Consider the following 23,440-nt stretch of genomic DNA (forward strand, 5'->3'; position numbering starts at 1 on the left):
TTTTGGTGCCCATCTCTATAAGAAAACTTAAGGTGGAAAACTGTGTTTAGAAGCTCTTTGATGCAGCAAAGAAAAAATGTACCAAAGACATATCCAAGGGTGAGCTTATACTAGCTCTGGCCACTACTATCTTTCCAAGTACCAATAGCACGAGCAAGATGGAAATGCTTAATAAGTATTTGCTTAATACTCAAGAAAATAGGTCTTGCGCAAATCCAAAAAAAAAATACTCAAGAAATTAGGTCTTGTGCAAATCCAATCCTGATCTGGACTTCCTTTGCAAGTATTTCAATAGAGTAAACCGAGACCAAAGGAAATGAAGAAATTCTCACGAATTTCCAACATGCAAAACCAAAGGTAAAACGATCACTAGCATTTGCACAATTCGAATGGCAATTTCATGAATTCCATGCATCGCTGATTTTTTTATGAAACCGTGACATGAATATGCAGCTGGATCATATTTCCAATGAAACTTAGAAGCTTTGACCTAGCTGGTAGGAGCACCTACAGAAACTGAGGTTTAACAGGAAAATTTTCAACAGCAACTCATGAACATCTGTATTTCCAGGAATTTTCTTGATTCGGCACAGATTGACCACTCGATCATGCTTCTTTGATGTAGTCTTCACTAAAATGGCTCAGATCTTGTGTTTGGGTCTTGGACAAATCGACAGATCCTTTGTAAACCTTCAATGAGCACAAGGTAGAGATAATGGAGAAAAGAGAAGCTTGCTGTTGAAGCTTTCTTCACCTGCCTCCTTGGACGAAAATCGAAGCACAATATGAAGCAAAACCAATATCCTTCGCCTGAAAAGAGAAGCTTTCTTCACCTATTCTGCAAGGAATGTTTTGCATACTCTGTTTTTTTTGGGCTGTAGTTGGTGTTATGGAGTTGATGATGCAGGGAAAATGGACAGGGAAGCGTCGGATGCAAGATCTAATAAATGGTTGGCTGATTCTTCTCAAATTGATGTCTAAATTAGAGGCTTTCACAGAGAATCTATGATTTGTGGACACGGACACGAGTATCGCACGTCAACAAGGACACGGCAAACTACCAAAATTTAGAAACAGGGAGCTAAAAGAGAAGGTAAATATAATCATGATTTATGGACACGGATTTGTGTGCCGAGTTCGATACGGATATGAGGTATATGACATGGCAACCCATAAAAATCTAGAAATAGCGGCACACTCGTACACATACAAACATATAAAGTTACTTACACTTTCAGCATTACATTTAAAAGTGTCTAAAGGAGTGCCAGACAAGAATGTCGTGTCGGACACAATACGACACGTATGTCAGCAATAAATTCAAAGTGTCGGCTACATCATAGTGGAGAATTCAGTTGTAATCTACAGGGTCAGGTCACTCATGACAACAAATTGCCAATGGCTAGCTTCATAGCATCAACAAAAAAAATGCTTCTCATCTAGCAGAATCCAGTTAACCATATTGGACCATTCACCAGGCTAATCACAAACCTATATAGCAACCATCAACTACCATTTAATAGGACTTAAGAACTGTCATTTTGTATGATCTAAAGAAAACCTTATGTAATGGCAGCCATGTGCTTCTCACTAGAGTATGATTCAAGGTTGGAAAATATAAAATTAGCATTCTTTATAAAATAACCCCGATCTATGCTCAAGAACAAACTGATGACAAACATGTTCAGTCCCATTATTGAAGATCTCATCCATCACTGATTGTCAAAGCTACAGATAAACTCTAAGAGGAAATTTTGTATAGCATATCCAACCGAGAGATCTGAGACTAATTATATTTGAACAGGTTGTACTAGGTCTTGATGCATCTTGGAAAAAACGGTTCAGATGTGCACTATATTATAAGCTCCAAGAGGATCTACACCTAAGTGGAAAAAAGGCATACAAATGCACCTAATGATAGAGAAGAAGCTGCCAAATTGATTTCCCAACATAAACCTTTAATTGTTCAATTAGTTCATGATCTCTCCTTTTTAAGGACTTGTGAGCATTAGAAGGAATTGAATGGAGTTTTCAAATCTCTTAAAGAGGTAGTATAAAAATTCACATACCACCAGTTTATGATAGAATTCATTAAAAAGAAATTCTGCTTCTTCTTTAGATGTGTTGCAGTCCACACTCTTGATGGCAAGTGGATCGGCTAAACAAGGCGATGCCTAGCTGATGGTAAAGTCAAAGATAATCCTTGATAAACAAGGATGGATGGAGGAGATCAAGGGAAAGAACTTGGAAACATTTTCTAAGCTAAAAAAAGACCTAACAAGCCTCTTTTTTTTTTTTTGGTTTCGTATAAAAGAAGAAAAAAGCCATAAAAACCATATGCTCTGTATCATCCCAATTTTCACCATGTTCCCAGCCAAAGCTCTCACACTCTCTTCAGCTGCATCAAACAGCTTTACCTTGGTTAGCCTATTCGCTCTCAGCATCTCTAAAATCATCTCAAAAGGAAGTTGATGTGTGGCCATCTTCCAACAGGTCACTCCAAAGCAATCCCCATGCAAGAGGACGGGCTTCATGAGAAGAAGAAAAAGTCTGGGGTATCCAAATTCTCTTTTTACCATATTTGTGGCTTTTTCAAGCCCTAAACTTGCCGCAGACCAAGCTTGAAAAGCATAAAAAACGCAGAAGCATTCTCTAGTGATCAAACTGTAATAATGGACACACACACCTTGCAGATGATCGAGCCTGAGAAGATTGCAGATGATCGAGCCTGAGAAGATTGCCAAGGGAGAGCCGATGGAACCTTTCTCTTTGGGAGAGATTTTGTTTGTGATTCTATGAATCCTTCAAAGGCTGCCCAAATCCACTCCGATTAAAAACCCCTAAAAGTACAATGTTTATTATCAATACAAAAACAATAAACTGAAAACAAAAAAGAAATTGAAATAATCGAAGAGAACACAACATGAAAAAGGAAAAGAGGATGAAGAAGCACGCACGATGAACACGTGATTCTATCTATGAATCCCTCAAAGGCTGCCCAAATCCATTAAGACTAAACCCTCCAAAAACCACAATGTTTAGCAATACAAAAACAAAAAAACTGAAAACAAAAAAAAAAAAAAAAAAACTGAAATCATGGAAGAGAACAACACTCCCTAGGCCTTTAGAACACAAGCATGGAAAATTTTTATCAGCCTTTAATGGGACTCGACGTCATAAATCTAGGGTTTTAGATAGAAATGCATAAACCCTAAATCCCCCTAAAACCACAATGTTTAGCAATACAAAAAAAAACAATAACTGAAAACAAAACAAAAAAGAAATTTAAGAGACTGAAATAATAGAAGAAAACACTCCCTAGGCCTTTAGAACACAAGCGTAGAAAATTTGTATCCGCCTTTAATCGGTTTTTCTAGGTCATAAACCTAGGGTTTTAGATATAAATGCATAAACCCTTTGAGAAAAAGCAATACCCACAAAATGAAAAAGAAAAATCATCCAAATAAATGCATAAACCCTCTGAAAAAAAAAAAAACAACTTCTACAACATAGAAAGAAGCATACTCAAATCAAAGACAAATATCGATGATAAAACCTAAAACCTCAAATGCAAAGAAAACTGAAAAAAAAAAAAAAAAAAAACGAAGAAAATGATTAGAGAAACAAATGAAAGAAAATTCCCTTCCATTGAAAAGGTTGAAGAATCAAACCTTGAAATGAGGAGCAAAGAGAACGAATGTGGGGATTTTTATTTTTTTTGGGCAAAAACTCAATCGCGCAGAGGGGGGGGGGAAATAGCAATGGGGCTTTAGGCACTTTGGAATGCATTAATCATTTGGCCTTTTATAAGTTTAAACAATGCATGGGAGCGGGATTTCACTAATAACAATCATTATATGCGGTTTTAAAACTAATTAATTTGGTAAGGTTTCATTCATTCTGTTTTTGGCTTTTGAGTGATTTGGGTTAGAGTGGTAGTAGGGAAACTGAGTGTGGAACTAAGAGTGGAAACGAACAAATCGTCTCACGCCACATGGCATAGAGGGGGTAGTTTTGTTATTTTAAAGTAGGGAAAAATACACTAAGACCCGTGGTTAAAAAGTAACAAGTAGACCCCTGTGGTTTCAATTTGTATAAAGTAGGCCCCCTCAGTTGACGGTTCGTCCACATATTGAAGGGTTAGGATGATCCGACGGAGCTGATTTTTTGGGCAAACCCTGTGTCAGGGCCCATCAAATGACCGCTTTGGATCATCCGAACAATGTGGGCCCATACCCGAATCCAAGCACTACCAAAACACACAGTCGGAATCAGAATACCACCTCTCTTGGTGGGTATCAAATTCCAGCGAAAATTCCCCCGAAAATTCCGCCCAAAATTTCTGAAACCGGTGATATGTCCCAGCCAAACGTTGGAATCGATGGAAACGGTATTGGATACCGATTCTAATTCCCGATTCCGGCAATCCAAACATGCCCTTTGGGTTAAGAATTTGTTATTTGGGGTAAAGATATCGTGAGAATATTTGGTATTCTTGAAGGGAGCCCGTATATTTTCCACAGGGGAAAGAGTCCAGTATTTCTGCATGATGGACGTTATTGGAGCTATTTTCCGTAGGAAATTGTTGAGACCTTAACACTGCCCACCCCCCCTAGTTTTGTTAATAGCCCCCACCGTTTGCTCTAAATAGAAACAGGTCAGAGACCATGTTTATACAAAGTAGGGGCTAAATGAAGAATGGAGTGGGGCTGTTATTAAAAGTCACGCGTATTCACGTGAAGGGGTTCATTCTACAAAAGTGGGATTTGCTGGGGACTTCCACAAAAATCCATTTGGTGTGGGTGATGCATGAGAGAGCAGCCACATAGGCTCACATTTCAGCAGATTTTGTCTTATTCATTTAATTAGTCTGAGGTGGCTGCTCTCTCATGCAACAGTCAGCTGCGAAATGCCTTTATCCGAAAGTCCCTAGCAAATCTGATACTAATAAGGGAGTTTATGATGCTAGTTTCAGTCATTATTGTGAAGCTGGAGGCATGTAAGTGATCCGAACCTTCCCGGAACAAGACAATTCTTCTTGTTCACGCATAATCGGGATGGCACCCATTATGCTCTGTTTGGTTGCCGGGTTTTTTTTGTTCCTGGGAGTTTTGTGGGAGAGTAAGTTAAATTTTGGTCCCATCCCATGTTTGGTTGCCTTTTAGCACTAGATTTGTGGGGTGAATTTTTTAACCCCGCTTTTGTAATGATTGCCTTTTCATCCCATCCCAAGATAACCCCAGGATCAAAAATAAACTCAGGAACCAAAAATAAGTTTGAGAAGAATTTTTTTCTACCCAACAGTTCAAGCAACCAAACAAAGGTTTTTTTTTTTTCCCACCATATCTCCTAGGGTATTTTTTTCTCCTACATAACCAAACATGGGATTTTTATTTTACCAGGATACTTCTAGGACTTTTTTTTTCCCACCTATCTCCCAGGGTATTTTTTTCTCCCACATAACTCCCAGGAACAAAAAAAACCCGGCAACCATACAGAGCATTAGAGATTGAACTCGTTCGATGATCCTGATGTACTAGGTGGCCTACAAAACCATTCTTCATGTGTACGCCTAATGGGGATATCGCGTACTAGAGACTGAACTCATCCAATGATCCTGATCATCCATTAAGTGGTCTATTGATTAGAAGAAGAAAACTTTTGTTAAGGAAAACCATCATCATATGGCATGAACCCAGGGCACGTGTACGGTGATAGGGGCCATGAATATTGTTGGTCATCAAAAGCCTAACCTATTGCCCCTTGGCCCCATTTTCGTATGATGATTCCAAACCTTTGATTATTAGGCATCATGAAAAAGACGTCCGGCATCTGCCAAAAGCAATCTAGCCGAGCGAGTCAAATCCCTTGTCACCTTTTTGAAAGTGAAGGAATGCACTCTTTCTCGAAACGACATACAAGCTTGGGACGGCTTTGATTTTGGTTAAGATGAGGCCATCTCGACAGTCGTTCACTTACAAAATAGGTTATAAAGAAAGTTAAGAAACCATTAACAGAGTAATGTTAATGATTCAGAATTAATGGATTTATCATCACCACTCTTTTCTTTTTGGTCACATAAGTTGGTTCAGGGAAGCCAAAACTTGACAAGGGACTACTTCCCATAGAGATGAAATGTAGGACATTTGAGATGGCATGTCCACTTTGAGTTTCACAGGATGAATTTTATCAAACCATGCCAAACCACATGAGTAGAACCAACGGAACGCATTTTAGTGTATATTCATGTAAGGTTTTCTATTATCAACACAGATTTTTCGTTAGTGAACCAGAGATCATGGTTCCAATAGTGTTTACGATTGAGAAAGTAGCACGGGCTGCACCCCGCAGTCCGCCTTGTGGGCTCTAATGCTGTTTAGTATGCTTAAATGGTGCTTAGAAACGGGGAAGCATATGGATCATCATTGGAGGAGCTATAATTTTTATTAAGTGTTGAAGGTAAGACAGAGTACATCTAGCCCTCCCCAGACCCTGCAGCCGCCCTTTTTGCCGACCCCAACTAGTTTGGCACAAAGGCTTAGTTGAGTTGAGTGCTGAAGATAAAAAAAAAAAAAAACCCTACTCAGAACCTTGGTCTCACTCCCACCTTAGTGGCCCCACTTTATTGCTTAAAGATGGATGGTGAGAGCTCCATGCTAGAGATTCATCTTTGTTTTCTTCTTACCTTGTACTTCTTCCACAAGTGATAGTCTCTATGTGCTCATGAGACCCAAGATCGTAGTAATGAAGCAGAGGTAGTAATGAAGACTCAAGATCGAACGGCTTAGGATCGCCAGAAGAACAACAATCAAACTGCCTATTGATTGAGATAGTTGGCATTAATCCCCAAGCAATATTCATTTCTCTATCTTTCCTAACAAGGAAACTCACAAGATAATGAGTTTGGAAATTCTCCAACAGTTACAGCTTCTTAAAAGGGTATGTCACTTTGTTCTTACGGCATTGCAAAATCAATTTGTGATATTTAAGGCTATAAGAGAAAGGATCCCCACCGACATAAAGTGTTTGCAATGTTAAATGGCTTTGGGCCCAAGCAATATTCCTTTACAATTGTTGTAGAAAGTTAGTGGAAAGATTTGTCCCATATGAAAAAGTTGGAATAGTGGACTGGAGAGTTTATAAAGATTTTTCTGATAAGACATCTGTTTTTAGTTTTTATTCACATTTCGTACTTCAAGTTTATTAAAGTGATATTTGCAGCCAAGGAAACCTTGCTTGGTTGGCAACCACAAGCTTGGCAACCAAGTATTTATTTTCCCATGAAAATTAGCTTCCCAAGTATTGACAGAGGCGTAGAGAGAGTGGGAGGGGGAGAATTGAGGGAGCGTGAATGAGGAGATGGAAAGTGGGAGAAAAATAAGGAAAACAAAAACCCTATCTTGAGTATGGTTTTTCTTTTCCCTGTTTTTCAGTCCCTTCTCAATTCTCTCCCTCTCCCACCTTGCCATTCACCTGATAAACCAATATTCCATGGAAAAAACTTACATGTCTGCCAAACATGGCCTTAAATTCACTTTTTTTCTTGATCCGCTATTTAAAAATCATACGAGGGCATGTGTTGGCAACCATGAAAAATCATTCCATGGAATAATCACTGGTCCAATCGTGAGATAGGAGTTCAGGGAGGCGAGAGACTTGAAAGGGAAGGGGTGGAGAGAGTATGAGAAATCCATAAAAACAGTGAAAAAGATAACTCACTTTAAATTGTTCTTCTTTTTCTTTTTTTCCAGGGCTTTTTATACTATCCTCACTCCCACCCTCTCAAGCCTCTCCCTCTCTGCCCATCTCTCACAGTTGGCCCCCCCCTATATTGCATGGAATGTTTTTTCATGGCTGCCAAACATGCCCTATGTGAAACTAAAATTACCTCACCTTTGAATTATTTGCTCCTGCTCAAGTCTCATTGACCACTGTTTAAAACCACTCATTCCCCCTCATTGTAAGCTGCTTTTTTTTTTTTTTTGAATGGTAGGAAACTTTTCATTCAAATGGCAGGGAGACCCAGATGGTCAACCCCAAGAAAAATACAATAACACCACCTATAGTAAGCTATTCAATTGTTTGGTTTTCATCTTACTCATATTAGATAACATCACTTAATGAGTTTTTAGCAGATTGGAATTAGCTTTTTTCTTCTAAAATAAAAATAAATAAATAACTGTTTTCTGTTTACTCATTCAGACTACAGGTGAAGTGAAAACCTTGACCTGAAAGCTCAATTCTCTCAGTAGTCATCTATCTACTTTCTTAAAAGAGTGAAATGGGTCCAGCCCTATCCGCAGCAATGAAATAAACATTAAAAAAATCTCTGGAAAATAAATATCACAGATTACCTATCTGATGACTGACTAAACAGAAAAATTACATGGATTGAGAACTGGTTTGGACATCGAAACCAACATGAGAAACAATTCTAGTAACTGCTGCTTGAAAAATGAAGCTCACTCAATCCCATGAAATGAAGGCAAGACTGCAACAAGTGGGTCTCCATAGCCAACTGCTTCTGCAAATCAGATAAAGCAAATAAAAGAAAATAATCAGTGAATATTCCTTATTTTGTTGCAGGTGGATTGCAAAATTTGGTATAAGTTCCATGCTCAATGTTTTTCCTCCTTATTTATTTATTTTTATTTTTATTTCTATTTGCTTTGAAATATAAAAAGAGCTTTTTCTTGAGTAAGAATTTGATATTGATATTGAAGCATAAAGTCCTGTCTAATTGAGCTAAATATGGAACTGTGTTTAAAATATAGGTATTGGCTGTAGTACCAAAATTTTCGGTTGGGATAATAGTATTATCAGGCGAAATACTAGGCACATCTTCCTATTGAGCTAAATATGTATCATCAGTTAGAACCATGGTTTTAAATTTCGACCGAAATCCAAAATTTCAGACCAAAATTTCGGATTTCGGTAGGGACCGAAACCAAAATTTTCCAAAATTCCGGATTTCGGTCCGAAATTTCGATTTAATGGCATTATTTATTTATTTTAAAAGTGTTACCAAATTACCAAATTTCGTGTATCAGCCAAACGTTTCAGTCACAATAAAAGTATTATCATGAGACAAACGTTTCAGTCACAATAATAGTATTATCATGAGAAATGCTAGGACTTCACAGAAGTGCGTTTAGCTCACTTGCTTTCACATATGGAAGCAACAGAGTCATAGGGGCATGAATACTGAACAACTCATCTATGTTGAATGATGTGGTTCCATATGTGAAACCACCACGTGTAACCGCTTTAGCATTTCCCTATTATTATCATATTAAAGGTGGCCATATTTTTCTTTCTACCATTGCTTGTTTATGGTGGTCAAATGAAGATACAGATATAGATATTTCGTGGGAACATAGAAACAGATATAGCTTGAAATACCAGTCCAAGAATCAGGCATATTGGCCAAAGGTGTTAATGGGCCAGGACTGGACCGAGCTTTGGTCAAATAATAAACTAACTAAATCCCAAGCCCCATCTGATTTGAAGGTTAGTTTCAGGAGATGATAAATCCAACCTTTATTTGCTACGAACACCCCTCTTAATAGTTTTATGACTAAAGACAAAATGGTTCCAGGACCGTGGGGCGGGGATTTGGACAGAAAGTGAACATTTTGATTAGGGGGTTGAATGGGTTTGGGAGAAAATGGTTCCAAACATAAAAGCACTATGAGGGGGAGTTAGAAAGGAGCACATTTATCATCACCCAAACTTCACGCCTAGGTTTCGCAGACTCCGTATTTAAATTTCAGTTCCGTTTAGGTGACATTAGAAAATTACCTCCATCCTTGAATAGAAGCTTTAGGACTTCTCCAGCCACATCGGACTGCTCAGAAGAAGACAAGAAACAAGTATAAGAATTATGCGATTATGAACTACAGCAATTGGGAGATGTGAAAGAGTGAAGACTCACTTTCACCGGAAGTTCACTGCCAAATTGATCTAAGTAGCCAATAACCTGTCCTTCTTTGATTATGTCCCCCTGTTGATTTGAAGGTATAATTTTAAGACTACCAGAACAAAGAAATATTAATTTCCACATAAGCAAAAACAATCATCATTATGGGAAATTTCTTTGCCAATTGCCTTTGGCTCTGATAAAAAGAATAACAGCTGAAAACTCACTCAGTATGTCAAGGAATCAACAAATTTGAATGTCTATTAAATACTAAAAATACTGGAAGAAAAGAAAAGCAGTGAAAGGTACTTATAGGCTACTGATATTTGCAATACAATGTTTTAATGATTGCACATCAGCTTGTCTTTTCTTTTATAATTGCCTTTGAGAGCTTTTTGGGAACTGTAATAACCTTTGAAGGCTGTTTAAATAATAAAAGACACAGTGAGGTAGTGCAATTATCAAAGAATTGTAGTGCCAACATCAGTAGCCTAATTATAACATTACCTCTTTACAAATAGGCGGTTGCTTCTTCCCTTTCACCGTTCTTCCACTTCTAAATGAACCAACCTAGCAAAACAAAAACAACAAAATTTTTGAGATTACTACCAAGAACCCAAAAGATGATGTGACCAACAACTCATACCGTAGGAGATGATACAAGAACATATGCGTTTGATCCAGAACCCTCTAAAGCTGCAAGTTTTGATGAAATTGCCAGAGAGACATTTGCAAATGGATTGGTAGTAACTGGGGCGGACTTCTGTGGCAAAGCTGGGGGTGCTGCAGAGACAGATTCAACCATGGGTTTACTTGGAACAGGTGGTGGCATTGAAGGTGATACAACAGAGGGAGTCGGAGCTTTAGAACTTCCAATGTTCCGTTTCAGATGCATTTCAAAGTCTCCAACCTATTGAAATTAACCACATCATCAGTGTGCATTTATATTGGAAATCTATCAGGTTCAATCTTCTTATGGGCCTGAAACATGCGAGTTGAAAATGATTGTCAAAATAAGCAAGAGTTTACATCATATAATTAGGAATGATAGAATGAAGGGCGCCCTTGGAAAAATCAGCTTCAAGGGCGCCCCTATTGATAGAATGAAGAACGTTGTCGATGATAATCTCACACTCCTCAGTCAATGATAATATGACGACATGTCTCCCCTCATCTAAAATATCCACCAACAAAAAGAAACCATTGAAAATACTTTGGAATACACCCTATCAATCTTCCCTGCATGCCAATGTGATCTTAGTAGAAACGGCTCACAAGTTCTCAAGATCTTAAATGCTGATAAGGCACAATTCCAGAAAAAATAAAATCAATAATAATGTGATGCAAAAGAATGAATTAATCCCACAGAATGTCCTAGAAGAATCCTAGATTCACAGCTGCTAACCAAACAAAAGGTGTCCAAAGTCCAAACACTCATCATTTTAATTTGGTATCAACAACTACCATCCAATAGAAGACATTTGTTGCCACTGGTGACATGCATTGTCGAATGATGAGAATGCATTCTGCACTGTAAACATAAAACAATGGCAAAACAAGAAGAATACAACCACACCTTTACTTTTAGTTCCGCAACATCTGTCTCGTCACACACTTCCAGGACCAATGACTGAAATAGGAACAGGACATCATAAAATAAGAACAGAATAAAGCATCAACCATATTTTTATTGGTAGCTAGCAAACAAAATAGATTTGGGCGTCACTAAAATAGCATATGTGGAAGTTTCAGAGGAGTTAAAAAAAACATAAATAGTCAAGAAGTCTCATGATTATAAATCATAATATCAAAATAGAAATCAGTTATCTGTCTCAGAATTTTCAAGGGTGTCTTAAAAGAAGAACAGTTTATGATTAGAGCTACAGCAACAAATCATATTATAACAATACCAGCCGGTGTTCTATCTCCTAGATATAGTTTCACGATGTTTTCAAGACAGATTCCTCAACGTGTACTATTATGGCAAGCATAGTAGGTTAGAAAAAGACTAACCGGGAATAATTTTACAAATATGTGAAAGTTAAAAAAATCCAAGGACTTGAATGCTAGCAAGAAAACCAGTGCCCCAAAATAGAAGGCAGTAGTCCATCTTCTCAAAGATAAATTATATAAGTTATTTGAGACATATCTCAAGAATGGGGTAGGTCCGTAAAACTATAAAATGGGCCTCCAAGGTTCATACTTGAAGTGTAAGACCCATAATGTGATGCCTCAATTGTACTCGAGGTATGTATCAAACCTTGTACAGTTGAACCTTATGCCGTGTGTACCTAATCATCACTTGGGGAAGAATTGATACCTTCACCCCCTCGTTTCGATAATGGCACACCGCTCTTTACTTTGTACTTTTCTTATTTATCTTTCAAAGACTGTTACAATTCCCAAGATGCTCCCAACAACCAACAAAAAAAGTGGTTAATGTTGAATAATGTATTAGGTTAGTTTAGACATTACTTGTATTAGTTAGGGGTATTGTAGTCATTGTATGTTGTTGCCCTAGTTTGGGCCTATATATACATCATATTCATGAGGAGCTCCCTAGTGGAGTCTCTCCATCCTTCACTCCTCTTCTTCTTCCTCTCTTCTCTACCCCTAATCTCATTTCTAACATGGTATCAAAGCCAATGGGCTGATCCTTCAAGATGGAAAGAAGAAGAGTATCTCCCTCCATGCCATCATCCCTTTCTCTCGTATCTCTCTCGTATCTCATTTTCCTCTCTTTATCTCTCTATAGTTTCTCCCTCAATTCTTCTCCTCGCTCGTGTCCTTCCCTCCTCCTCCCACTGCCCCTCTTCCCTTTCCCCTAACCCCTCCATTCCTGCTACAGTAACTGCTATAGTCACCCGCTACAGTAAATCGCTGCAGTAACCTGCTACAATACCCAAATAAAAAAAATAAAAAAAAACCATTTCTATACCCTAGAAATCTCACTCTTTCTCTTTCATTTCGTCAAACCCATTTCGTTTTTAACCCATTTTCCCTCTATCGTATATCTCAAAACAAAACAAAAATCATGTTTGTCATTTTGGGTTCTCCTCTTTATTTTCTCTTCTCTATAGCTTTTTTGGCCTATGGCCTTTGTCTTTCTCATCTCATCTTGAAGGTGCACCCCAAGTGTTTGATGAAATGTCTCAAAGGAATTTTGTGCCTTGAAAGTGTTCTTTTTGTTTCAAGTTGAAGGCTTTTGGCCTCAACTTGAGGGGGAGTGTTGTCTTGTATTGTTTCTTGTTGTTCTCTTGTTGTCGTCTTCTTATCATCTCTTTCTTTCTATTACCTTCTATGTCTTTTATGTAGTTCTTCAAGGCGCGCACCAAGTATTTGATAAAATGTCTAAGAGAGGTGTGGTGCCTTGTTTGTCATCTTTCCTTTGTCTTCTTCTCTACGACGCACACCAAGTGTTTGATCAAATGTCCGAAAGCGGTGTAGTGCCTTATTTGTCTTCTTTTCATTGCAAGTTGAAGGTATTTGACCTTCAACTTGAGGGGGAGTGTTTTCATTTAGTTCTTTGTGTCTTTTCTTAGGAGTGTTGTCCACTTTGTTGTCTTTTCTTGAGAGGGAGTGTTGTTAGTGTTGTCTATGTCTTCTTGAGGGAGTGTTGTCTTGTTTTTCATGTCTCTTCGTGTTGGTCGGCTTGGTCGGCTTTTTGCCTTATCCCTTCATGTTATCTTCTTCCTCCTTTTCCGGGCGATGGCTTCCATATCCATCGTTGGTCGGCTCTCTTACAGGCGACTGTCTTTTCCCGTCGACCTCTCATTTCCGGGCGATGGTTTCCCCATCGTTGGTATGCTCTTTTCAGGCGACGATGTTCATGCCGTCGACCTTGTCTCCAGGCGATGATGGCCCCATCGTTGGTTGGTTATCTTCCTCTTCTTATCTTCAGGCGACGACGTTCATGCCGTCGACGTTGTCACCAGACGATGGTTTCCCCATCGCTGGTTGGTTATCCTCTTCCTATCTTCTTATCTTTTCAGGTGACGATGTTCATGCCGTCGACCTAGTCTCCAGATGATGGTTTCCCCATCGTTGGTTGGTTATCCTCTTTCTCTCTATCCCTTCTCTCCATGGAACAGTTTCTCCGTCGACCTTGTCTTCGATGGTTTCCCCATCAGTTGCTATCCTCTTCACTTGGCGCTGTGCTGCTTCGCCAATGTTCGCTGTGCGCACCTTTGGTGTGCCTCTTTTGCTTGCTGAATTGTAGTTGTTCTTGCCATGGCGCCTCCATTGCCCTCGATATGCAGATATGTTCGTCGTGCTTTCATTCAGGGAGAGGCCCTATTTGATCGCTCTCGTTGTTGTGCTACTTCAGGGGAGCTACTCTTTTGATGGACATTGATCTCGATGCTGTTCATAGTGGCCTTTGTTTTTTTGTTTATGTTTTTCATTATGTATGTACCACACCAGCTTGAGGATAAGTGTTATACCAGGCTGGATGTGCATGAACTTCTTATACTTTTTTAGTTGTTGACGTAGTTCTTTGTAGCAAGCTGGAGCTTCATAGTATATACACTCTAGCTTGAGGGAGAGTGTTGAATAATGTATTAGGTTAGTTTAGACATTACTTGTATTAGTTAGGGGTATTGTAGTCATTGTATGTTGTTGCCCTAGTTTGGGCCTATATATACATCATATTCATGAGGAGCTCCCTAGTGGAGTCTCTCCATCCTTCACTCCTCTTCTTCTTCCTCTCTTCTCTAACCCTAATCTCATTTCTAACAGTTAATACAGTTAGGGGTGTCTTTATCAAAACAAGGGAATGCAGATACTATTTTCCTGCATGTTCAACAAGAACATTCTAACCAAGTGACAAAGTGGGGCATAGTATGACTGAAGCATCACATGGCCACGATGAATAAGAACTAAAAGCTAGAACCATTTCTAAAATGACTGGAGCTTTTACCAAATAAAATTTAGGGATCAACCCAGCAGGAAAAGAAAAGGTACTAAGCATACTAGTGCAAATCATGGAAGAATATAAATTTTGTCAACAATCAGCTAAAGCTTTAAATGCATCCTTTAATTGCCTTGATTCTTAAAATTTGAAATGTGGAGAATACACAAGAATGCAGGCCTATCGGCCTCGTCAACGGTGTCTATAAGACCAAATACAAGGTCTTGTCCTCACAGATTGAAAAGGTGATGGCCGTATTGGCCGTCTAATCAAAGCAGACGGCTTTATGGATGGAAGACTAAGTCTCGATGGTATCATTATTGCTATGTGAATGCTCCAAAAAAAAAAAGGCTTTGGCCTCAAGTAAAGAAAATGGATCCTTTGCTGCATTTTTTCTATCCAGTTCTCCATTATCGTTAAGGCTGGCACTGGCAGACCGGTTATTCCGCTCGCACTAGAGAATTTGACAAGGTGACCCAATTTCCCCCTTCCTCTTCACGCTTGTTGCGGAATCAATTAATCAAAACTTTAGGAAAACTTTGGAAGCTGGCCACTTGAAAGGTACTGTTGATGCCTAGTAATATGGATTCTTCTGAATGGGAGTACACATGCCCAAAAATGTCAGATTTTGACAGTTCATGGATTTGTTGACACGTCTAGAGCTCTTTTATCTATTTTTTTTTTAATACTACTAACATAAATTTATGAAGGTTTTGAGTTTATCCATCCTAGTAGTAAGTCTTTATATATAAATAAAACATTTCATTTGCTTAACCAATTAAAATTCCTGATAATCACCTGTTATAACCATATTACAATGTAAACATTATAAATTTTTAGAATTAATTAAATTATATTGTCAAATCCACAACTCCTTTTTATTGCGGTTTGCCAAATTCCACATACGGTATCCGTGTCAGATTTAGACACTCGTACTCATACCGATGCAACATAGCTTTAAATTTGATGAAACTGGCAGCTTTGACAGGACCTCTTAAAAATCTACAACAAAAAATACATCACAGAAATGTTGTAAGAAACAACATAGAGTAACAAAGATTTTTTACTTGCATAAATGGATTATACTGATAAAATCAATACCCATCACATTCTGTTAGAATCCTATACGAGATGGGGAAATATTCTTTAGTGCATATTTTGAGATGGGGGATGAAGAGCCATGAGCCCATGACAAATAAATGATAAAAGTGAAACAATGCCTCAACAATTAGACACATAGATCTTTCAAAAATGATAGCAAAGAAGTACCACGATGCAGAGATATAAATTGAAAAAGTTTAGCTCAAAATTCCTATGTCGAACATGTGGAAGACTTTCCTATTAAAGAAGCATTTGAGAAACATAGAGCAGACTTGCATCACAATTATTACCATAATTATCCATGAGAGGAACATGATACTGGCTTCACAACAGAGGTTTGCCACCTCCTCCATACAAAACCCTATGTCATCTTAATCATTGGCCAGATTTTATGAAATATACCCAACTAACAAACCACAACAAGCAGTTTCCATGTGCACCAAAAATTTCATAATATTGCATTAAAATTAAAAAGAATTAACTTTGAAAATTTGTTCCCGTTAATCGGACCTCAAAACCACGAGGAAAAGTTGTACTCTGCGGATTTTTCTTCTCTAATGGTCCTTGTGAACTGATCTCTGAAGGAATAGCTGCACCCATGGTATACAAAAGCTTTAGCATGCAAACCCAGATATTAATTGCAAGACAATTGAAAGTAGAAAGAAATTCACCATCAGATGGCACAGCTAAGGCAGTTTCTGAGGCCTTAAGACATGGCAGAAATGACCCTTTTCGATCCATGGGAGAGGTAATAAGCCTCCGACCTACAGTCGGCCGAGTGAGTAAAGACTTGTTTGAGGCAGCATTATGTACAGGAATCAGATCAGGCTTCTCATGGAAGGACTGCACACGTGGAGTTATCCCTAACGAACCTGGCATTCAAAAGTGGCGTGTAAAAGGCCAATTGCCGAGACAACATTTTTATCATAAGAAATAAAGTTGCATTGTAAGGTAAAGAAATAAAGTTGCATTTTTATCAAAGCTGAAATACAAGTTGTAATAGCCTAGGGAACTAAAGGGATATTAAAGATTTTGATACTTTATCTAAACGGTAAAACAGAATTTTATAAATAAAATTGAGAAACATGAGGTGGCCCAGAAAAGGGTACAAAGAGGAAAACAAAAGAAGAGAAAAGGCATCACAAGCTATGTCAGATAAATTTATGTAATAGTCCCACATCGGAAGCGGAGAGAGAAAAAGTTCATGGGCTATATGTGTAGACCCCCATTCCATGCGTAGACGCGTTTTCTACGGAAAAACAAAACCGAGGAGGGCTGCAGCGTAAAACCGGACAATATCTACATGGATGGTCGGGGCGTTACAAATATGGTATCAGAGCCGTACCTCCTCTAGTACGATGTGCCAGCGGGGACGCTGGGCCCTTTAAAGGGGGTGGATTGTAATAGTCCCACATCGGAAGCGGAGAGAGAAAGTTCATGGGCTATATGTGTAGACCTGTAGACGCGTTTTCTACGGAAAAACAAAACCGGGGAGGCCTGTGGCCTAGAACCGGACAATATCTACATGGATGGTGGGCTTTCCAATTTATGACAAAATTGTAAGTGGGGGCCGGGGGGTGGATTAATTGATCGTAAATTGGTCGTGATTGATAGACAGATCGGCAGGGTGGCTAGATTGATTGAGATACTTGAGACCTACTAACTCAAGAAGTCTGGCAAGGACAAAAGGGTTTGGATCTGGAGCTCCCCTTTCAACGTCAAGTCAATCTATCACCGCATTGCCCCTAGCCCTCCTGCCTCGCATGTGAACAGGGTCTGAACTCTGAAGTATACTTGCTCCTCCCAGGGTCTGTGCGTTTAGCTGGAGTGCTTTCTTAGACAGGATCCTCATGGTAGATCATCCATGAAAGCACCAAATGCTCATTATTGATCATTGTGTGCTTTGTGTGGAGGCTGGGGAGTCCGTCGACCATATCTTTATTCATTGCCGATTAGCCAAAGAAGTGTGGCATTGAATTCCGAGGAGATTCAGGATGTCATGGGTCTTTTCATTACATACTACTGATCTCCTAATCCTAGTTCTCTGTCCCCTAGCCGGAGAAAGGGAGGATATTATGTAGTGGTGCTTTTGGCCACTGTATGGGTGCAATGGAAGGAGAGGAATGCTAGGGTTTTCAGAAGCTTGGTAAAAAGTGAGCTCTTTATCTATACAAAGGTTGTTGCACTTACCATCACTTGGGTGAGGATCCTCCCCTACTTTAGATTTATATCTAATTATGACATGTGGCATGGTTGGAAAGATATTTGGAATTGCAGAGGGCAGATAGAGCCCGCCGCCCCCAGATGGGCCCTTCCTAAGCCAGGGATGGTAAAGCTTAACTTCGATGGCTCAAGCTTGGGTAATTTAGGACCAGCAAGGGTTGGTGAAGTTCTTAAGGATGATAGAGGAGTAACCAAGTGGGCTTTCCCGGGCCCTATTGGGATTACCAACTCCAATGAAGATCAAGCAAGGGTGGTTTTGCATTGCATAAGGATCACAGATAATGGTGTTATGGTGATCTATGTAGGCCAATAGTGAAGGGTGACTCCCTTAATGTTAATAGTTGGTTGGATTGGAGACATCCTTATCCATGGCGATTCAGATAGATCTTTGATGAGATTTTTTACCGAATACCGGATTTCCATGTTATATTCCAACACGTTGCGATTGGCAAATAGTGACACAGATCGGTTGGCTAGGGCAGGTGTTGGAGGGATAGCTTGACCATTTTTTATTTCCTTCCTCCTTGAGGGACGGTGTTTTTTATATTTTTGCTTTCTTTGTTCTTTTGTTTTTGCCTGCTTGGCCTTTTCTGTATCAACCATCTCGGTCACTCTTTTATCTTTTCTAATGAAACGGCGTATCATTTAAACAAAAAACAACTTGAATATTTTAATATAAGTAATAAATTTCAAAAACCACTAGTACTTTAATTTTTATGGATTTTTTTTAACGGCAACTTTAAATTTTTATGGTTATTTACTTATTTTAGAACTTTATTTATTTTTAATTATTTTCCCAAATGATTTTTATACAAAATTTTCCCAATTGTTCCCAATAAAAACATAAAAATTTTAAATTATCATAATAAATATTCAAGCCAATAAATTCCCATCAGTAATACTTTTCACTTAGCTAGTTCCCAACATTTTGGCATTTATGGTCAATGAGCCTTGTGCTGCCATATTGAATTGAATGTTTGCGCTTAGTGTAGCCTCTTCTTTGCAAATGAAGTAGCTTCCATATCACAATAGATGTGAGGATAATACTACCATGGACCCTATGCGTATCTCCTTTACAAACTCTACCTATTTGAATTCCATATCATAAAATCGTAATAAAAAACAAAAAGAAAATAGGCATAACATTTCCTTATGAAAAGATAGTCTTACAGAGGGAGAGAAACCTATTAATGGGTAATCATAGTCAGAGGGGGAGTAACTTCATAAGTTCTGAATAGATAGACAAGATTCCTTCTTGTTTAAGGTATATACGAGATCTTTTGGCATAGTGTAATCGTCACACCCCGAAACTTGAATCTCTACGAGTCTCAAGTGCGACTGCCATAGTCGATCAAACATGGTTGTCCTATCAGCGGAAGTCTAACTTTCATTAAAAACCATATATTTGATTCAAAGCAAACGAAAAAGAAATACAACCATCAGTCTAAAAGGCATACTAAGATCAACCCCAAAAGTTCGATAAAATAAATCTCAAAATTTGGTCTCTAAAAAATTTTCATCTACTCAGGTCAACACGGGCATTTCAGCTGACAGTGATTTTCCCTTTAGATCATGTAATGACTACAGAAATGTGCGATTTGTCCAACAATGAATTGATTGGGTATTTTTCACTAAAAGGACGAAAACATTAGGATGATTAAATAGTCTAATGAATCAAAACTTGGTCAAAGATATAAATTATACTATGAATGACTTGAGCGCCGTTTTGCAATACACTACGACCGTTTGTGCCAACATGGGCGATTGACAAGTTAGTGAGGCCAACCCTTCAACCTTGAAACCAAGGTCTACCATCCTCAATAGTCTTCCAAAAATATTGCTGTGTAATGATAGATTGCAATCAGCCTTGTGAGTGGCTTCCATACAAAGTCGGAGCTAGCGAGCACAAAGGAATGAAAGGATGATCCTTCATCTTTTCTTTCCAAAGTATGTGGTAATCAAATTCAAAGGTATACAACTCCGAGAAATGGTTGGGAGTGAAATGAGAAGGATCCGGCGCAGAGATAAAGTTACTTCTACAGAGTTCTTAGAGGGCAAGCCCAGTCATTTCACAATTCAAGGTCATCCAAATCCCCATAATTCAGAATGGCAGGCCCTACTCTGGATTACTAATAACTAGAGCCATGCATTTTTTTTCACTCTTCGAACAATTTCGTCTATAGGACTTGTTCCACCGATGGAAGATAAGACACTTCTTTTCAACCGTTGAATTTAGTATTTTAGCCAACCCACTTCTCATGTTATTAGAAAGATATAAGGGTGTGTTTGGATGCACAAAAGCAAGGATAGTTTAGGGGTTTAGCTTTGCATTTGGGTGCCACATTAGCAAAATTTCTTGTTTAGATGCCAGTGTAGCATCGAAATCCCTGGAGACTACCAGACAAATTTCATAGGTAATTATTGCATGTCGGGTGACGTGGCATCCATGTCCCCTCCTTATACATTTCAAGCCAAATTTCTCAAAAAAATAGTGGAATTTGGCTTGGAGAATTTTTTTTTCCTCTTTCTCTCTTTCTCTCACTTCCCTCTCTCTCTCCTCTTTGTATATTGGTAATGACACCCCCTCTCACTACTTTAAGAGGTTGACAACCAAACACTACTTGTCACTATTCTACGAGGTAAATCTCCCTATTGACAACTTATACCACTAGTCTACAATGTAACTACCCGCATCCAAACAAAGCCTAAATGGGTATGCATTGGCGTGTAAGGTGAAATTTATAAATTATAGTGTGTTCCTCTTCTTCAGAAATTGGGTCAAAATCACACAAGAAAAATAATAGAAAATGAGTAGAAGAATATAAGCGTTAACGACCCAACCTAAAAATGTACGTCAATCATGAGCATCCAGATCCACAGAAAAAGAGTATATAAAGCTTAAAAAATGCAGATCAATCACACTCAAATACCAAAACATATAAATCAACAACAATAAGGAAAAAAAAAATTGGAGATCAGCGTAAGCTTCAATCCTTTCATTCGATCCAGACATAAAACCTAAACAAAAATGGTCCTCTATTGGACTTAAAATGCGTGCTAGCTAACATAAGAATCAGACTAGGGTTTTATAACATAAAAAGAGAGATACAATAATATATATGAAGAGGTGTGAAATTAGAGAGAGGGAGGGAGAGGAAATTACAATGAAACGAGCTAAGGGACCCCACAGTCTCCATTAACGAGCAATTTGTAGAGAGAGAGAGAGATCTGAGAATATGAGGGGCTGGATTTGGTATTTTGGTTTGATGGTATTTATAGAGGTTGGGTTTCAAGTGTTTTTGTGTTCTCGAAATGTCCGTCACGGCATAAGTTTCTCCACCCTCCTTTTCTCATATAACAGAGGGGGTTTTGCTAAAATGCACCCCCTGGGTGTACGTTTTAGCTGTAGAATGCCAGCCTCAAACGCATGGAAATGATATTTACACGCCTTTTCATCACAGGACACCCGGCGCCAGTGTATCGATGACTAAAAGAGGGCTAATGCACTTGACGTCAGAAGAATCCAGTGGCCTTGATTGCCACGTACACTGGCGCTGGGTGTCCCTCGCGATGAAAAGGGGCGTAAATATCACTTCTCCTAAGTCCCAACTACCCACAAAACATGAGAAAATGAACGATTGACAAACCACAACAACTCTAGTGGGGTACCATGGCAGAACCATCAAGTTAGCAGACAATGTAATTCACGAGTATTGAGCAATTTGACCCTTTTTTTTCCTGAGTGTTTTGTTTTTGTCCGTCCCGAGTTTTGGATCCCCCTCTCATGTGTTCCGAGTAGGGACGACGTCTTGTTCCCATGAATGTACCAGCTTTCTCTTTTCTATATAATAAACTGGTAGGGGTCCCAGCTTACCTACCAAGAAAAAAAGGATAGGATCGATCCACCAATTTCTGGGTCATGATCTATTTCGATCCTATATTAGACATATCCTAATTAGAGTGTTCTTTGGATCCCACTTTCAAATGTGATACATTTTGAATTTGTTGGTGCAAAAATCCTACATGAGAAATACTTGTACATGAGAAATATCCTTTGGTCCTAAGTTTCGGATGCCTTTACCAAGTAGAATATGTAACTCGATGGTGCCTAAGGCTTCAATCAGCTTAGATCTGGCTCTCATCTATTAGCTTCTAATGTAATGTTTCTACTTGGGCTTGAGCCCATGTCTGTCTAGCTCAGTAGGTGGTTGGCTGGGAGAGGAAGTGAAAACTAAAGCGCTAACATCTAATCTTCCTCAGTAATAAAAGGGCCGGGCAGGATGCTTTCCTCAATTGAACATCTTCGGGTCTCTTTAACTCATTGCTTGATTAGCAGAAATAATTTAATAAAATAAATTTAAAAAGAAAATAGATCTTGAAGTGGTAAAGACAAGTTATGCCCTGTTAATTTGTTTTGGATTTTGAAAATTGATTGGGTCCATAACTAATTGTTGGGCTCAAAATTCGAAGTAATTTCGAGTCCAATAAACAGGTCCCTCTTGGTTTAATTCTAGCCTCAAGATAGATTATCGTCAGTGGATTTACTTGTAGCCTATCTCCAAGATACAGCCACAATTCACTACTCACTTATCTTGGTCGTCCTTTGTGTGCACTCACTAGTTCAAACCTTTCAAGCACAATCAATGTGGACGGTGGCCTGTTTATTTTGGATTTTGAGAACAAATTGTGAGTCCAAAACTGATTATTGGGCTATATATCCAAAACATATATGGCCTAAAAGTTCTTAAAATAGAATTCTGATGCGAACATAGTCCTTGAGAAGGATAGTTAGTGTTTTTGTGATTATCATGTATCACATATACCACGACCACAAGGCAAACGTTCAGCCACGTTAATGTACTGAAAGGTCATTAAGAATTCATGCTAATGAATGTTGGCATACATACAAAAAAAACAGTTAAACATATGTGAAACGTTAGGAGTAAATGGAAAGAGGTACAATATATGGTTGAAAAACTTCAAATAAAGAACGTCTAAACTGGTTAGAGAGACAATGACAGATACTAAAAAGCTTTAAAGGCTTATAAAAATCCAACAAATATTTCCACGTGCACTCACTTGGACTATAAACCTTAAAAAACGGTCGCTATTTTCACATTTAGAAAACCTAAGACATAGAACAACAGTTTAAAACCATTCCTGGCCCATGCTTAGTAATACAGAAGTCTATATATAAATGAGATCCATTTAGATTTCAGGGTTCTCACACAACCATGGCAACCATCCTCCTCTCTATCCTCCTAGTGTACCTAAGTGTCACTATAAGC

General features: G+C 38.6%; 2 protein-coding genes across 3 annotated transcripts in view; both read right to left on the reverse strand.

Moving 5' to 3' along the window:
- Positions 1-3,825, reverse strand: part of LOC143848998 (influenza virus NS1A-binding protein) — a 44,334-nt gene extending 40,509 nt beyond the window's left edge. For both annotated transcript variants that reach the window (XM_077358043.1, XM_077358042.1), the window contains exons 1-2: positions 3,672-3,825; positions 2,687-2,840 (exon numbers count right to left, since the gene is read on the reverse strand). The gene's annotated coding sequence lies outside the window, so the exon portion shown is untranslated. The remainder of the gene's footprint in view (positions 1-2,686; positions 2,841-3,671) is intronic.
- A 4,471-nt stretch (positions 3,826-8,296) lies between these two features.
- On the reverse strand, positions 8,297-21,533 carry LOC143848461 (uncharacterized). Its single transcript, XM_077357414.1, has 9 exons — positions 21,316-21,533; positions 16,601-16,801; positions 16,440-16,519; positions 11,496-11,549; positions 10,566-10,829; positions 10,427-10,489; positions 9,935-10,003; positions 9,802-9,847; positions 8,297-8,524 (listed from the first exon to the last, which is right to left on the reverse strand). Exons 1-9 carry the CDS (start codon positions 21,347-21,349, stop codon positions 8,463-8,465), a joined length of 873 nt encoding a protein of 290 aa, XP_077213529.1. The 5' UTR covers positions 21,350-21,533; the 3' UTR covers positions 8,297-8,462.
- Between the last annotated feature and the right edge of the window lie 1,907 nt (positions 21,534-23,440).

This window comes from Tasmannia lanceolata, unplaced genomic scaffold, assembly GCF_043159265.1.
Source record: "Tasmannia lanceolata isolate RefF3 unplaced genomic scaffold, GAP_Taslan_0.1 ptg000016l, whole genome shotgun sequence".
Lineage (NCBI taxonomy): Eukaryota > Viridiplantae > Streptophyta > Magnoliopsida > Canellales > Winteraceae > Tasmannia > Tasmannia lanceolata.

What these genes read in the sequence shown, in the direction of transcription:
- LOC143848461 (XM_077357414.1), bottom strand. Translation starts at nt 21,349, where the DNA reads ATGGAGACTGTGGGGTCCCTTAGCTCGTTTCATT. An exon ending in AACCGCCTATTTGTAAAGAG is followed by an intron (nt 10,004 to 10,426) that starts GTAATGTTATAA and finishes TCAAATCAACAG; the next exon opens with GGGGACATAATCAAAGAAGG. An exon ending in GCAGTGAACTTCCGGTGAAA is followed by an intron (nt 9,848 to 9,934) that starts GTGAGTCTTCAC and finishes TCTTCTGAGCAG; the next exon opens with TCCGATGTGGCTGGAGAAGT.